Source organism: Oncorhynchus clarkii, chromosome 18 (genome assembly GCF_045791955.1).
Source record: "Oncorhynchus clarkii lewisi isolate Uvic-CL-2024 chromosome 18, UVic_Ocla_1.0, whole genome shotgun sequence".
In the NCBI taxonomy this organism is placed as follows: Eukaryota; Metazoa; Chordata; class Actinopteri; order Salmoniformes; family Salmonidae; genus Oncorhynchus; species Oncorhynchus clarkii.
This window is the reverse complement of record NC_092164.1, coordinates 31,512,352-31,528,784: the sequence shown is the minus strand read 5'-3', so window position 1 is coordinate 31,528,784 and position 16,433 is coordinate 31,512,352. Positions and strand designations below refer to the sequence as shown.

At 43.5% G+C, this 16,433-nt stretch overlaps 1 protein-coding gene across 2 annotated transcripts in view; it reads right to left on the bottom strand.

The window, feature by feature from the left end:
* LOC139373332 (RNA-binding motif, single-stranded-interacting protein 3-like) overlaps nt 1-16,433 on the bottom strand; it is a 397,992-nt gene that overhangs the window by 247,251 nt on the left and 134,308 nt on the right. Inside the window, exon 1 of one of the 2 annotated variants that reach the window (XM_071113735.1) lies at nt 1,735-2,863. The exons of the other annotated variant lie outside the window; for it this stretch is intronic. Coding sequence (XP_070969836.1) covers nt 1,735-1,809 — 75 coding nt within the window. The 5' untranslated portion in view covers nt 1,810-2,863. Of the gene's footprint in view, nt 1-1,734; nt 2,864-16,433 lie in introns of those variants that run through there. 2 annotated transcript variants of the gene reach the window in all.

Here is a 16,433-nt window from a genome sequence, read left to right as displayed (position 1 = left end):
TTCCCCCCTCATGATGCCATCTATTTTGTGAAGTGTACCAGTCCCTCCGGCAGCAAATCACCCCCACATCATGAGGCTGCCACCCCTGTGCTTCACGGTTGGGATTGTGCTCTTGCAAGCCTCCCCCTTTTTCCTCCAAACATAACGATGGTCATTATGGCCAAATAGTTATATTTTTGTTTCATCAGACCAGAGGACATTTCTCCAAAAAGTAGGATCTTTGTCCCCATGTGCAGTTGCAAACCTTAGTCTGGCTTTTTTATGGCGGTTTTGGAGCAGTGGCTTCTTCCTTTCTGAGCAGCCTTTCAGGTTATGTTGATATAGGACTCGTTTTACTGTGGATATAGATACTTTTGTACCTGTTTTCTCCAGCATCTTCACAAGGTCCTTTGCTGTTGTTCTGGAATTGATTTGCACTTTTCGCACCAAAGTACATTCATCTCTAGGAGACAGAACACATCTCCTTCCTGAGGATGTATGGCTGTGTGGTCCCATGGTGTTTATACTTGCATACTATTGTTTGTACAGATGAATGTGGTACCTTCAGGCATTTGAATATTGCTCCCAAGGATGAACCAGACTTGTGTTGAGGTCTACAATTTTTTTTCTTAGGTCTTGGCTGATTTCTTTAAATTTTCCCATGATGTCAAGCAAAGAGGCACTGAGTTTGAAGGTAGGCCTTGAAATACATCCACAGGTACACCTGCAATTGACTCAAAATATGTCAATTAGCCTATCAGAAGCTTCTAAAGCAATGACATCATTTTGTTGAATTTTCCAAGCTGTCTAAAGGCACAGTCAACTTAGTGTATGTACATTTCTGACCCACTGGAATTGTGATACAGTGAATTATAACTGAAATAATATTTCTGTAAACAAGTCCAAAGTAGAAGAAGAGCCTGAAAGAGGAGAGATGACGAGAAACGAATTCAGTTTACTCTTTTATCTGTGGACTAATTGTCGGAGTAGATGAGCTTCTGCATTTCAGGCAAAATAACAACCAAATGTTTTTATCCTAGGACAAATTAGGTAGCAACAGCAAGCTAGCTAGCTAAATTGCCATGAATGTTTAATGCTTTTTGACATGTCCCCAAGTTAATATAGTTGGTTCAGAGTTCAATTCAATATTTCAACCTGCGTGTCCTGATCGTGTCTAGGGTGGTTGGACAAAATCAACATAAACGCAATGGTACACGAGCGGTCTGGTCAGCATGTTAGATAATTGAAAGCGGTAGGCTCCTCCAGCCGTAGACAACATTACATACATTAAAAACACAATAAAGCCTGTAGGCTTATTTCCATTGTGGTTCTCACTATAAAACTCCAATCCAGTTAGCCTCAATTAATCAACCTTCCGGACAGCTCCACTAGCCGTACCGAGGGCGGACATACTAGCATTGTGATCCCTCACCAAGTGACAGAGACATGCAAACCCCAGCAAGCCACTTGCCATATGAAACCATCACGGCCAAGGCCAGTCATCCATCACACCACATCCCCACTCAGCGGCTTGACAGGAGGAGCAATCGAGGGGGGGTGAGGAGGATGGAGGAGGGAAGGGGGTTTGGGGTAGGGATGTAGGATGTGGGAGGAGGTTAAAGTTTACTGACGAGGGAGGGGGGAGGAGGAGGATGGGGGAGGGAGGGAGCTTAAAGTTTACTGACGAGGGAGGTGGGAGGAGGAGGATGGGGGGAGGAAGGGAGGTTAAAGGTACTGAAGTGATGGGTGTCCTACCTTGGTCTGGAGGTAGTGGGGGTAGTAGTATGTGTACTGAGGGTACATTGGTTGCTGTTCCAATCGCTTGCCCATGTAGCTGGAATCCTTAGCGCCGTGGCAGGGAATGGTTGCGCGGAGGCGGAGGACGAGCGGTAGTAGTACTGGGGCTTGGCTCTCTGACTGTAGGTCCCTTTTTTTCCCCCGTCCACACTGGTGTCTTGTATCACTGCTGGTCCTCCGGAGCAGGCAGGGTTCGTCTGACAGAGAGTGGCTGGGGAGAGGGGTTGCCTCTGTGGGGGTAGCTCCTGCCTGACGACGCCTTTTAGTTAAATCTCCTGGAGTGTTACAAACGGAATCTGCTGCGTGTCCTGTCTGTCCCTCACTGGCTGGTGTCGGATAGTAACGCGTGAGAAGAGAGGTAGAGGAGGAGGAGAAGGATGAGGAGGAGCAGGTGGCAGTGGCTTTAGGCAGTCCTGCGAACAAATTGCTGGCACAGGACAGTGTGGGAGAGGAGAAAAGGAAAGACAAGGAAAAGGGGGAGGATAGATAGATCACTTTTCTATTTAAGCTGTCTTGCTATAGCTTACCTCGCTGCTCGGCTTCAACCTCTCTCACACTCTCTGTCGCTCAATCGGCTGCTCTCTCTCACAGCTCTCTCTCTCTCTCTCTTTCTCTCTCTCCTCTGTAGTCTGATATCCCAGCTGCTCTGTGTTGTACTGTCGGACACAGGATATATCCTCAGCGGCGTGCTAACAGATACACTTTGGGAAGAGTCAGTATCAGGCAGGAGCAATCTCAGTGTGTAACAGTTCAGCCAGAGAAGAGCAGATTACACAGAAACAATCCCAGCTCCTAATTGATATGGCACCAAGAAAAAAAGGAATCTCCACCGGTCCACTGGTTCAGAGGAAAAGAGAGAAAAAAATATAATGAGAAGCACAATGACAGTGTTCCAGGTGCCCAACAGACAGACAATCCAGAGAGTCTCCTGTCTGCGATCCTCCCTTTTCCTGCTCTTCTAAAATGTGTTCCTTGTTTCTTCTTGCCTGCTTCGCTCTCAGTCACTCCTCCCAGCAGCCTGCCTCTCTCTCTCTCTCTCTCTCTCTCTCTCTTTCTCTCTCTCTCTCTCTCTCTTCCACACTGTAACAGGGCGGTAAAGGGGGCTCGTCCTGCACTGTGAGCTGACTGCCTCCTCCTTCCGCAGCCGGTAGGAGGGACTTGAGTCGGCTCCGAGCAAGAAAGAGATCCAGACATAGACCAGGGGGCTGCAGTATTTCCACAGCCAGAGAAAGGAGCGGGGAGAGGGGGACGGCAGGCAGCCAGTAGCGTGTGGAGTCGATTCCCCCTACTGGCTGCCAAAGGACCTAACGCCTGGTTCAAACTCTCCTTCATCAATGTGGTCTGATTTGACTTCTGAACCAATCAGTAACCTTGAATATTACTCCATATCTTTATAAAACTATAAGATAACGGTAGGTTTTTCTTCCGGGTTCATTGGTAAAGTCTGAAAAGGTATGTTTCAAGCATTCACTTTTCTCTTGGAAGTAAAAGACATTGTCCGTAGTGACAGTATATCAACATCCTGTATAATTGAAATCAAATCAAATTCATTAAAATTGTATTGGTCACATAAACCTATTTAGCAGATGTTATTGCAAGTGTAGTGACATGCTTGTGTTCCTAGCTCCAAAAGTGCAGTAATATCTAACAATTCACAACAATACACACATCTAAAAGCAAAAGAATGGAATTAAGAAATATAGAAATATTAGGATGAGCAATGCCGGAATACAGGCATCGACTAAAATACAGTAGAATACAGTATACAGTATATAATCAAGTTGCAAATGTATTGTGCTTGTTAAATGCAAGCAGACAGACTTGTTTTTCTGTGTAACCATGAGAGACCAACACTGAAAAACATTCAAATACAAACGTGACTTAAGATCCTTCTAAATAGCCACTCTGGGTGCTTTGCCTCGACATAGGGAGCAATGTTTCCCAACATAGAGCATTCTACCTGACCAATTAAGCTCTTCTCACTATGAAAAGACAACATAGAGAACACTTTCCACCCACATCAGATGTGCAGAGTATGTGGCCGTTCAGAGCAGAGAGACATCACGTGGTGTTGGGGTAAAGAGTGCTTGAGGGAAAAATCACTCTCTATATATACTACCAGCTACAAACGGACACCGTTAGATGCTATAATCCGTGGTATACTGGCCACAGAATTCAGGGCTTGAACAACCCAGTTTATAGTATATTTTATAAACTGGTTACCAATGTGAAATAAATGTCACATCCATATACCACACCCCCTCAGCTTTATTGCTAAAATATATGCCATTTAGCAGACACTTTTATCCAAAGCTACTTACAGGCATGCGTGTATATATTTTATGTACAGGTGGTCCAAGGAATCAAACCCACTATCGTGGCATTACAAGGGCCAGGCTCTACCCACTACGGAGGACTATAAGCATGACAGTGGAGTCCAATGGACAGCAGCAGGATGGTAAAGGTTCTTCTCTTTGGTCTGCGAGAAACTTCAGCTGCACACACAGACTGTGGCTCAACCTATGAGTCCACTAATTCCTGGGCTTCTGTTTTCAGCCATCTCAATTAGCAAAATGATCCTTGACTTCAGGGTGAGAAATTTAACTGTAGCATTATTTATGAAAACAAATGTGTTATGCAAAGCATTTTAAATGGCACAAACATATATAGATAGATATGTCAAGCAATACAACAGTTTCTGAGGGAAAATTTACACAGACACACCAAACCCACGAGGGTGTTTTCCCCTCATTAAACTTTAACATTGACGTTTTCAGACCAAATTAACGATTTTCAGTGCATCACTTAAAAAATAGGTCCCAGCTCAATTATGCCACATTTTGCACATTGATTTCTAATAGCAATTTGTGTCCTCATTCAACCATGTATTTTGGTTTACAGTAGAATACATGGTCATGAATGTGGGCAGCACGCATGCAGGTTAGTGGGCAAACTGAATCAATACAAACATCCCACAGACAGAAACAAAGCAGCGAGAGAGAGAAGGGCTATGGCGTGTGGAAGAAAACATAATTATCAGAAAGGCCGCTTTTATCTGTGGAAAAGAGATTAGGCAGATATCGATTGTGGATTAGCAGATTACAGCTCCAGGACAGACGGACTGGCAGGGCAGGGTTACTCACCGAATGGAGGGATGGAGAGGGAGAGAAAGAAAGATAGAGGGTGGGGGGGGGAGCAGTCTGACATTTTGTGTGGTCATATCTACTGCCTTGGTGCATACCTTCACAAATAACTATTCAAGATTGACACGTTAACAGTTAACTAATTTTTTGTGCCATAAGGGGTTTGGGACTTCAATTGAGACTCAAGACCTACTTGGAACAGGGCAGATACCCTGGACTAATGTTGACGTTTTATAAGGGAATGGCTCAAGACTGCTTATGTGGGTGGGTATGCAAATAAGGCCCAACTTTCATCCAAATATTCTGCTCTGTATTTCATTCCCTCACAGCAAAAAGGAAGAGTGCAGATGAATGTGGACGGGCCAGTTCTGTATCGAAACTGATAGGGGCTCTGGGATGAATCAGTGGACTGACGTCACTTTGAGGACAGGGGTGACATGAAGCCAGCTGTTTCATCATGGAGAAATCAACAGGGATGGAAGGATGGTGTTTTTTCTCCTTGTAATGCAAAGGTTCCCCACCCTGATTCACACACATAGGCGTGTACATGCACACACTGGAACTCACACACACAATGTGAGCATGCGCGCACGCTCGAAAGCACACAAACTAGCACAGAAAAAACACACGCCCTGATTCATCTCTGCAGCTTCCAGGAAGACAGAGCCGGAGAGAGGAGGCGAAGGGAAGGATGGCCATATGGAAACCCCACAGTCTGAACTCTGAAAGGTGAGGTGTGAGCAGATAGAGACATGGCCATAACATAACGCAGGCTGGAAGAGGTTAGAAGTGGACCACACACACAGACAGTTGCCATGCAGTGAGTCATCTCTGGGATATGAAGGGAAAAGAGAGGATACATTGCATTCAGAAAATATTCAGACCCCTTTCCTTTTTCCACATTTTGTTACATTACAGCCTTGTTCTAAAATGTATTCAATTATTATTTGCTCCTCATCAATCTACACACTATACCCCATTATGACAAAGTGAAAACATGTTATTTTTTTTGCAAATTTATAAAAATGTAAAAACAGAAATACCTGATTTACATAAGTATTCTGACCATTCGCTATGAGACTTGAAATTGAGCTCAGGTGCATCCTGTTTCCATTCATCATCCTTGAGATGTTTCTACAACTTGATTGGAGTCAACCTGTGGTAAATTCAATAGATTGGACATGATTTGGAAAGTCACACAAACCTGTCTATATAAGGTCCCACAGTTGACAGTGCATGTCAGAGCAAAAACAAAGCCATGAGTTGAAAGGAATTGTCCGTCGAGCTCCGAGACAGGATTGTGTCGAGGCACACATCTGGGGAAGGGTACCAAAACATTTCTGCAGCATTGAAGATCCCCAAGAATACAGTGGCCTCCATCATTGTTAAATGGAACAAGTTTGGAACCACCAAGACTCTTCCTAGAGCTGGCTGCCTGGCCAAACTGAGCAATCGGGGGAGAAGGGCCTTGGTCAGGGAGGTGACCAAGAACCCGATGGTGACTTTGACAGAGCTCTAGAGTTCCTCTGTGGAGATGGGACAACCTTCCAGAAGCACTCCACCAATCAGGCTTTTATGGTAGAATGGCCAGACAGAAGCCAATCCTCAGTAAAAGGCACATGACAGCCCACTTGGAGTTTACCAAAAGGCACCTAAAGGACTCTCAGACCATGACAAACAAGATTATCTAGTCTGATGAAACCAAGATTGAACTCTTTGGCCTTAATGCCAAGCGTCAGGTTTGGCGGAAACCTGGCACCATCCCTACGGTGTAGCATGGTGGTGGCAGCATCATGCTGTAGGGATGTTTTTCAGTGACAGGGATTGGGAGACTAGTCAGGATCGAGGCAAAGATGAACGGAGGAAAGTACATAGAGATCCTTGATGAAAACCTGCTCCATAGCGCTCAGGACCTCAGACTGGGGCGATGGTTCACCTCCAACAGGACAACGACCCTAAGCATACAGCCAAGACAACACAGGGGTGGCTTCAGGACAAGTCTCTGAATGTCCTTGAGTGGCACAGGCAGAGCCCGGACTTGAACCCGAACATCTCTGTGGAGACCTGGAAATAGCTGTGCAGCAACGTTCCCCATCCAACCTGACAGAGTTTGAGAGGATCTGCAGAGAAAAATGGGAGAAACTCCCCAAATACAGGTGTGCCAAGCTTGTAAGGTTTTACCTAAGAAGACTCGAGGCTGTAATCGCTGCCATAGGTACTTCAACAAAGTGCTGAGTAAAGGGTCTGAATACTTATGTAAATGTCATATTTCCTATTTTGTTATATCCATTTGCAAAAATTAAAAAAAAAAAAACAGTTTTTGCTTTGTCATTATGGGCTATTGTTTGTAGATTGATTAGGGAAAAAAAACACTTAACTCATTTTAGAATAAGGCTGCAACATAACAAAATGTGGAAAAATTGAAGGGGTCTCAATACTTTGCGAATGCACTGTCGATGGTTCTCCCATGGTGCAAAGTGATCACAGTCTCATCTAAACAACCCAGATGACAACCATTACAGTTTTTTTCGATTGCTAAACGACAGTGGACACAACTGGAGTCACATGTGCAAAACTCTAACTACAGTCTGCACAGCAGCAGTTCATGTGGACCAAACTCTAGTTCGTTTTTCATTGCTTGAACACAGTTTTCAAAACTCTACACACTTATCCCATGACTTTAACCACAACCTGCACAACACTGTGGATTTACAGCACTTTGTTCAAATGCTAACACACTGCTGTCAAAACTGTGAACCACACATTCAAAACGGAATAGATTTCAGCCTTGTGCCTTTCAAACACTGCTGATTGCAATTTCAGCTGAAAGGCTAAGCAGGTGTCTTGTTTTAGACTTGTTAGTGAACACACACACATATTACAGTATATATAGGTAGAGCTCAGAAAGATTCATTTTGGAAATGGAACAAGGAAGATGGGTTCGTGGAGGGAGAAGGGTGGCAGGGAGAGGGCGGATGCGTGGAGGAAGACAAAGAAGACAAAGAGCTGTTATTTCAGATGAAATAAGGGCTACACTTATAGACCATGTCGTGAACCATGGTCTCTCATTGAGAGAGGCAGGGTTGAGGGTGCAACCCAATCTGCAAAGATCCACAGTGGCATCTGTAATGCAAATTTTCCATCATGCAAACAGATGAGAGTTACATCCTTACAGTAAATGAAAACATTACAGGAATCTATTTTGTATTGCAATTATAGAATATTTACACAGATATATATTACAGTAAGTTTGACTGTAAAATATATTTTTACAACAGGACCCAAAGGCTGCCCCCAACAGGGGGAAGAGGAAAAATATTTTCAGATGCGCAGGAAAATGCTATTGTTGACATGGTTGTTGTCAACAATGCAATAAAACTGCGGGAGATTCAAGATAAAGTGCTGGCTGATAATGATATATTTGAAAATGTTAATTCTGTCAGCACAACAACTATTGCTCGAGTCCTAAAGAAACACCAAGTTACAATGAAACAGTTATACACTGTACCGTTCGAGAGAAACAGTGAACGGGTAAAAGAGCAAAGATACCAATATGTCCAGGTAAGACGTCTGAGGTTACGTACACAGCTATACAAAATATTTACAGTAAAAAAAAACACTAGCATTTCTACAGTAAAACTGTGCACTTACTGTTTTTCAGAGAGTAATGGAGGTGGAAGCACTGGAAAGACCACATTCATTTGTATTTATCGATGAAGCTGGATTTAACCTTGCCAAAACACGGCGCAGAGGAAGGAATGTTTTAGGTCAAAGGGCCACTGTGGAGGTTCCAGGCCAAAGGGGGGGAAATATCACCATGTGTGCTGCAATGGCCAATGATGGTTTGCTTCTCAACACACCACTCATTGGCCAATACAACACAGAAATGCTTATAGCTTTCCTAGAACAGCTCTATGCTCAGCTAGTGCCAGCAGAACAGGGGGAGCCAGTAAGAAACCCCCAAGTTTTTGTCATAGTTTGCGATAACGTTGCTTTTCACCACTCTGCAGCTGTCACAGATTGGTTTGCAGCACATCACAGATTTATGGTTTTGTACCTGCCTGCATATTCACCCTTCCTCAACCCAATAGAGGAGTTTTTCTCTGCCTGGGGGTGGAAAGTGTTTGGTCACCACCCACATGACCAAATGTCTCTTTTGGAAGCCATGCGTGCCGGATGTGAGGACACGAGTCCAGAGGACTGCCAGGGATGGATAAGGCACTCCAGAAGGTTCTTCCCCAGGTGCATGGCAAGAGAAAACATTAGATGTGGTGTTGAAGAAAACCTGTGGCCTGATGCTAGAGAGAGGCAGGATTAGCCCCTCAATTATTTGTTCGAATTACAGTATGTACTTTTAGTTTCTACCTTTTTTTCTCATTACTGTAATTCCGTAAATTACTACAGACTATTGAAACTATTCAAACTGCTAATTTTCATTTACCTTAAAGAATTGTTATGTTCTAAAAATTTTAATAAATCATGTGAATGTCACTCTTTTCTTTGAAGAAAATATTACTTTGCATGAAGTCACTGAAATTGTTCAAACTGTAAAGAAGAAAAGTTTGTATTTTCTGTATTGGTGTTTGATGCTAGTGTTTTTACTCTCAGTGTGTTCTGAGTGACAGTGTGTGTTATCTCAGTGAGGGTTGTGCATAGTGTTTGGCTGCACTGAGCGTGTTTTGAGCCATGTGTTAAGAGTTGTGTTGCTTGGAATGAGTTTTGCAGGTGATGTGAACTGTTTAGCTCAGGTGACTGTTGGTAGTGCAGACTGTAGTTAGAGTTTTGCACATGTGACTCCAGTTGTGCCCACTGTCGTTTAGCAATCGAAAAAAACTGTAATAGCAACGCTCGCCTTGGTCATCGACTTCATTGTGAGAGGAGACATTACTTCTCGAGAGTAGACCTGACTTTAATGCCACTGTCAACATGTTTTATTGGTATTAGAAAATGTACCAAATTATAGCTACATTCACAGGCAAATGTATATGGGAAAGTAAAATGACATGGCAAGTTACTGTATATTTTCTTTGATTGCCAGAGATTTTTGAGTGTTCCGTAAATACTTTAATTACCTGCCCTTTTGTGTTTATTGACCTGTTTATCTGACTCGGGAGGAATATCCTACTAATGTCCCTGAATCCACACTGAAAAGAGACAGGAATGAGATAGAAAGCTACAAAGAGTGGGGAGTCAAAGCAGAACAGAAACTACTACTCTCCCCCAGAATTCCTAGAAGATCTCTATTGACAACCAAGACCGAGACTCCCCGGCTACTCAAGCAACAACTTCTCTATGAGTGACACATTATTCACAGGGCTCGGTACAAACACGAGGCTCCCATGTCCCTCCATTTGACGGTCGTAGGCGTTTCCTAGAACTGACCAGATGCTTGGAATTCGAGGGAGGGCCGGTACCGAGCCAAGGAAGGGTGATGGGAGAGGGGGTGGGAATGTGGGGAGCAGCACAGGGCCTCTTAATTCGTGGAAAAATACTGCAGACGTTGACAGAGGTTCTACTGGGAGCTCGAGAACCTGACCTCCGCGAGTGCCCAACGTTGTTGTTCTGCATTACTCCCCTTCCTGTGACTCATTTACTGCCATCCAAGGAAGCCAAGAAGAAGAAGGTGGAGGTCTCCCAGCACCAACGAGTAAGAAACCTGAGACCTATGAAAGGTAGAGTAACTATTGTAGTTAGAACTCCCTCTCTTTCGTTCTCTGATTAGAAGCTTCTCAGAATAACCTGAGCTGTTATGAACGATCTTGTACTGAGAAAGGAGGCCTGGGGCTAAGCTGTCGGAGTGTGAGCGGGAGTGTGTGTGTGTGTGTGTGTGTGTGTGTGTGTGTGTGTGTGTGTGTGTGTGTGTGTGTGTGTGTGTGTGTGTGTGTGTGTGTGTGTGTGTGTGTGTGTGTGTGTGTGTTTGTGTGTGTGTGTGTGTGTGTGTGTGTGTGTGTGTGTCATGAGTGCTTGCGTCATACGTGCATGCGTGTGTCCGAGAGTCTGTGATCCAGTCTGTGTAAGTTTATGTGAGTCACGTCAGCTGGCCTGCAGCTGTGGGTTTGTGTGAGGTACTGTATCACCGCAGTCAGAGAGACCGTAGTATGTGAGGGTCAGTTTGTTCTGACACCACCATGTGCCGAGGAGTGAAGTGCCATTCAGCACAGTTCCAGGATCAGATTTCCTTGCCCTAATTCTAACCTTAATCCTAATTGAACACACATAGGCTGGAGGCAAAAACCTATAATCCAATAGCCATGAAGCAACCTGAGGGGCACTCTGTTCAGAGTGTCATAGGAGGTGTGTGAGGTTGCTAGGGACATGGCAGGGGCTGGCATGGCTGAGGTGGTGTGAGATGGACAGGTAGGAAGAGAGACAAAGAGCAGGGGTTTAGAGAGGTTCTCACTACATGGTCAAGCTGCAAAGTCAAAATTGGTTAGATGGTACAAATGTATGAAAACAAACATTTGCTTTAGGGTCTTAATTTAAAGTTAGGCTTAAGCATAAGTCTAGCAGTGTGGTTAAGGTTAGGTTTCAAATCAATTTTAAGAAGACAAATTGTAGAAGTAGGCTGGGCTTCCCGACTGCAACTTGACCAGTTGGCGACGGCCATTTAGAGAGGGGTAATGACAGGGGTCATTCCCTCGCTACTTGAGACATGCCTGAAGGCAACAGTGAATAAAGTGGAGAAATGTAGCTGTGAAATGACCAGGATGGAGTGGGCGGACAGCAGTGAGGAGGTAAAGCTCCGTCAAGCCATTTTGGAATGAGGTGGAATGACAAAACATCACAGTTGAATGAGAATAGAGAGCGAGAGAGAGAGTCCCATTCTGAGGGGAAAATGTTTCAGAAAGGTAAATGGAGCAGAACCTTATTCCAGCCCTCGACAAACCAAAACTCCCCTTGTGTCTCATTGTCTGCATGCAAAGTATCAAGCCCAGCAGAGACAGTCTGTGTCTGGGTAGAACAATGGCAAAAAAAATCTATAATAAATGAACACCCTCGCCTTTCTTGCACTTAACATTCGCACGTCTTTTTTTAACTTGCACAGACTTTTCTAATCGCAGCTTTATAGAAGAAAGGTTTCCTTACTATGACTGGGATACGTGGTTGTCTTACCTAGCTACCTTTCGACGAATGATCTAACTGTAAGTGGCTCAGGATAAGAGCATCATCTAAATGACTGAAATGTAATATGTAAAGATATGCGCATGCATGACTATGAAGATTAAAAGTACAACTGTTCATCTTATAATATTAGCAAGTCCAATGTACACTCGTGTAAAAAAATTCAACAGTGATATTTCCCGATGAATTGAGGCCCCAATAGAATCTGACACTACAGGCGAGTAGCATGCATTCCTTTACAGAGAAACATTGGCTTTCATGTAAGGATTTATTTACCTTACCCAGATATCACATCAGACGACAAAGCAATCTACGGAGACCCAAACGTATGTTACATATTACTGTGAACTTCCCTTTATATACCTTCCCAAGAGCCATTTCCATAGAACACCATCATAAAACATAGGCTAGGTTCAGCATTATTCTAGTGAGACATTGTGGAGGCTGGTAAGCGACTCCGTAGCGATGCATTGAGATATCAGAGTAAAAGGTTGGGGGGTGACGCACTTAGAGATTGCATCCGTGGTGACGGCGGCGGGCGGGCGCCTGTATAATTAGTGCTGCTGAAGTCATCAAAGAGAGCTGGTAAATGGAGCAGAACGTCTCCTACAAACCAAAGCTCTACATTTCCTTTCACACAACAAACTAACGATCGCTGCGTTGAAACGAGCAATGTGGCAACATTACAACTACACATGCCAGACCTGGGTTCAAATACAATTTTAAATCATTTCAAACGACGTTATCTGTGCTGACAGTACCTGGCGTAATGGACCAATAGAATAGTCACAAAACTGCAAACCCTGGCCGTCTGGCACCACAGGCAGACTATAGCAAACGCTCAATGTATTTTGAAAGACCTCAAATAGTATTTGAACCAAGGTCTGCGTCAAACTGGATCTCTGCTGGAGACTGCAGAGCGGTTGAGACGTTTCCATAATCCCACATGTCAATATTGTGTGCTTTGGTAGTAAGCCTAGGACTTGGTTTGGTTATACAATTGGGCACTGGTTCCATTGAAGAGCTTGATGTTTCACAAAGGTAACCAAAGGTTCAATAATGTGTCAGGAGTACAGTGATGGTGGTGTGCCGACATGGAAGTGAACCATCAAGCTCTTGTCCCATAACAACACTAGTTGAAGAAGTGATTTCATAGTGCCACAACAACACATTGTGGAAGGTCCAAAAATAAGAAAGTGGAGAATCATGGAAAAAAATTCCCTGCAACAATTCAGCTCATTTCTAGAGTACAAACGATCCAGCAGCAACTATAGTTCAGCTGAAGTACATTTCATTACATTCTCCTCTGCTTCCCCAGCAAAAGGAAGTCAGACACAGCTGTGGGGCGAGATGGCTGAAGACCTTGTCATTACTTACAGTAACAAGGTGTGTTGCTTAACGCCTGCTCTGCTTCCCTCACGCTATGCTGTCTGTATCAGTCAGTCCATGGAGAGGGAGGCACCACCCACAGACCAGAACAGGCCCAGAACAATGCAGCTGGAAGCTCTGAACACAGTAGAGCAGCTGGGAAGTGCAGATGTGATCACACAACTGAGCCTGCGAGCAATGTGTGTCTATGTGTGTGTGTGAGTGGGTGAGTGAGTGAGTGCGAGTGTTCCTGCTCCCATGCGTGCATGTCTGTGTGCATGCATGCGTGTGTGTGTGTGTGCATGTGTGTACTGTACATGTGTGTGTGTGTCTGTGCATTGGTGGCCTCACAACTTCATTAGAGAGGAGACCTTATCAGCTCTTTCATTTCCAGAAGGTTCATGTACAAACATCACTTATGCTCATATTCTAGGTTGCGTTGAAAGAGCAAATAATCAGGGGTAATGTTTTACAGATGTTTTGGGTGTTTTTAAGTTGATACTAAAGCCCCAAGCAGCTTCAATTCACATATGAAAATCCATCGGTGAGTGTGTGTTCTCGCTCCCATCCGTGTGTGTGTGTGTCTAGAACCAGACATGATCAGACTGAACTGTCATGAATTAAGGGGTAATATTTACAACCCTGGCTACGAGATGAGTTATGTTCCCTGCTCAGCCTAGTCACAGACTAATCACAGTGAGAGACAAAAACAGGTGCAACACGATCCACTGAACAACAATTTCACAGACAAGGTGTCTTCAAATCCTCCATTACATATCACAATATGGCTGCGTTTACACAGGCAGTCCAACTCTGGTCTTTTGCCCAATGATGGGCAAAAGATCTGATTGGTCAAAAGACCAATTATTGGCAAAAGATCAGATTTGGGCTGCCTGTGTAAACACAGCCTAAGTGACACTACTCCCATGTAAAGCTGAGGCCTCACATAATAGTAAGAAGACAAGACGTTCATTTCTTTGCCCAAGGATCCCACTATCCCCCTAATTGAATCCTGCTGCATGTTCACCACAAACATCCACCATTGTGTTAAACATTTAATATCAACCATGGGTGACAGCTTAATGAAGATTCGTGGAACACCACAGCGAGGAATTTGCAAAGCCGGGTCTTATGCAATAGGAAATTAAACGTATGGGGTTTCGATGGTTGGCCGATTCTGAGTATTCGTGTGGTCTCGGGCTCCTATTCCTGTGGATGGCTTTTAATGTTTAATAGTAGCAAACGCCAACGTATGGTCACACCAGGAAATGCCTTTAAGGTGGAACATCCACCAAACATTCATCTAGAAGTGTCAACTTTCACCAGTACTGCAGTACAAGTTGGTTGTGATATAGATTGCTGGGACCACTACTATTGTGAAACAAGCTTAATTTAATCAAATGAATTATAATGCACACATAAACAGCGTACCATGTGTAGTAGTAATTAGGGATGCACGATATATCAGTGAACATTTCGGAATCGGACGATATTAGCTAAAAATGCCAACATCGGTATCGGCCCGAGGTCCAGTTTAACGCCGATGTTAAAAATCGATGTCACTAGACGTGCAACACAGCATTCCTAACCTAGCCCACAATGTCTGCTGTGTGGATCAAGCAGTCAACAAGTCCAGCAGTCATTTGAAAGAGTAAGAACATTTCAGAGAGACAACTCAAAGGCGAAATCCATTAAAGCCAAGATAACAAACAACCGTTCTCTGTCGTGGATGATGTTGGCTTTCGCCGACTGATTGAGCAGCGGTACACACTACCAAGTGCACTATTTTTTAGACGTTGCCCTACTAGAGTTACACAGTAATAGCGTCACTGCTATTAGCTTCACGACATACTGTACATACTATGGAATGCCTTTTGGGTCTTTGCGTGTCAAAAAAAGATACAGTAGCACTGTCAAAGCTGTATATAAAAAGTCTGCAAACATGGAAACACCAGCAACAAACAATGTGTTTATAATACCGCGTTGGTAATAAAGCATAATTTGTTTGACCACAACTTCTGGGGTAGCTAGCTTTAGCTTGGTACCTAGCTAGCACCAATACGACCAGCCTGAAAACAATGACCAGTAGAAACTGCAGTCATTTTCATTCTTAGCAATGATTTAAGAATCCTTGTGAGTAAGTGTTAGCTAGGTTGCCACTTGTTGTTCGCCTATTGAAAATGAACTTGAAAATAAAAGGCTTGCCAGCTATTTAACCCTGTTGCCCAAAACTAACGTTATAAGCGGTCAGCTAGCTTCTTCTGGCTAGTGAGGCTCTACCGAACCGGTTATGTGTTGTGAAGCTAGCCACAATAAGGATTAGGCACAATAGTGGAATTTGCTATTTGCCTTCAAAATAAAAGTATATAATTGAGAGTGATGCAAATTAATACAAATAGTATAATTATGCCATACTTTTATTTTGAAGGCTAACCGCAAAGTCTACTATTGTGGCTAATCCTTATTGTGGCTAGCTTCACATAAATGGGTCCTACCACCATTAATCAAATAAGAACGGTCTTATAACTTAGGGTTATTTCAGATGATGACACCTAGCTATATAGTTAGCTAGCTAACTTTAGCTACTGAAACAGATTGTCGTTTTGCTATGTTTTTGGGGAAGAACATTGTTTGCATCCATGAGCTAGCTAGCTTTTTTTTATGACCAGCACTGTAGGTGAGTGAGACAACTTTATCAGCATCATAGCATATGTATCGATGAATCGTTGTGACATATGAAATACAAGGGATAGTGTAATCAATGTGTAGTAACTACGTAAAAAATATATGAATGCGTTAAATTATTTGAAATACGAGTGATCAATCAATGTGTAATGTGTAATAATGTGTGTAATGTGTAATAACTACGTAAAAAATGCAGGAACGCGTAAAATTATTATTATTATTATTATGTAACTTGCAGTCATAATAAGGTCCTGATTGGTCAAATAGTGTTATTTGACACATCAAATAGTGTTTTTTGACACGCAAGACCCAAACGGCGTTCCATAGAAATCCTGGTTG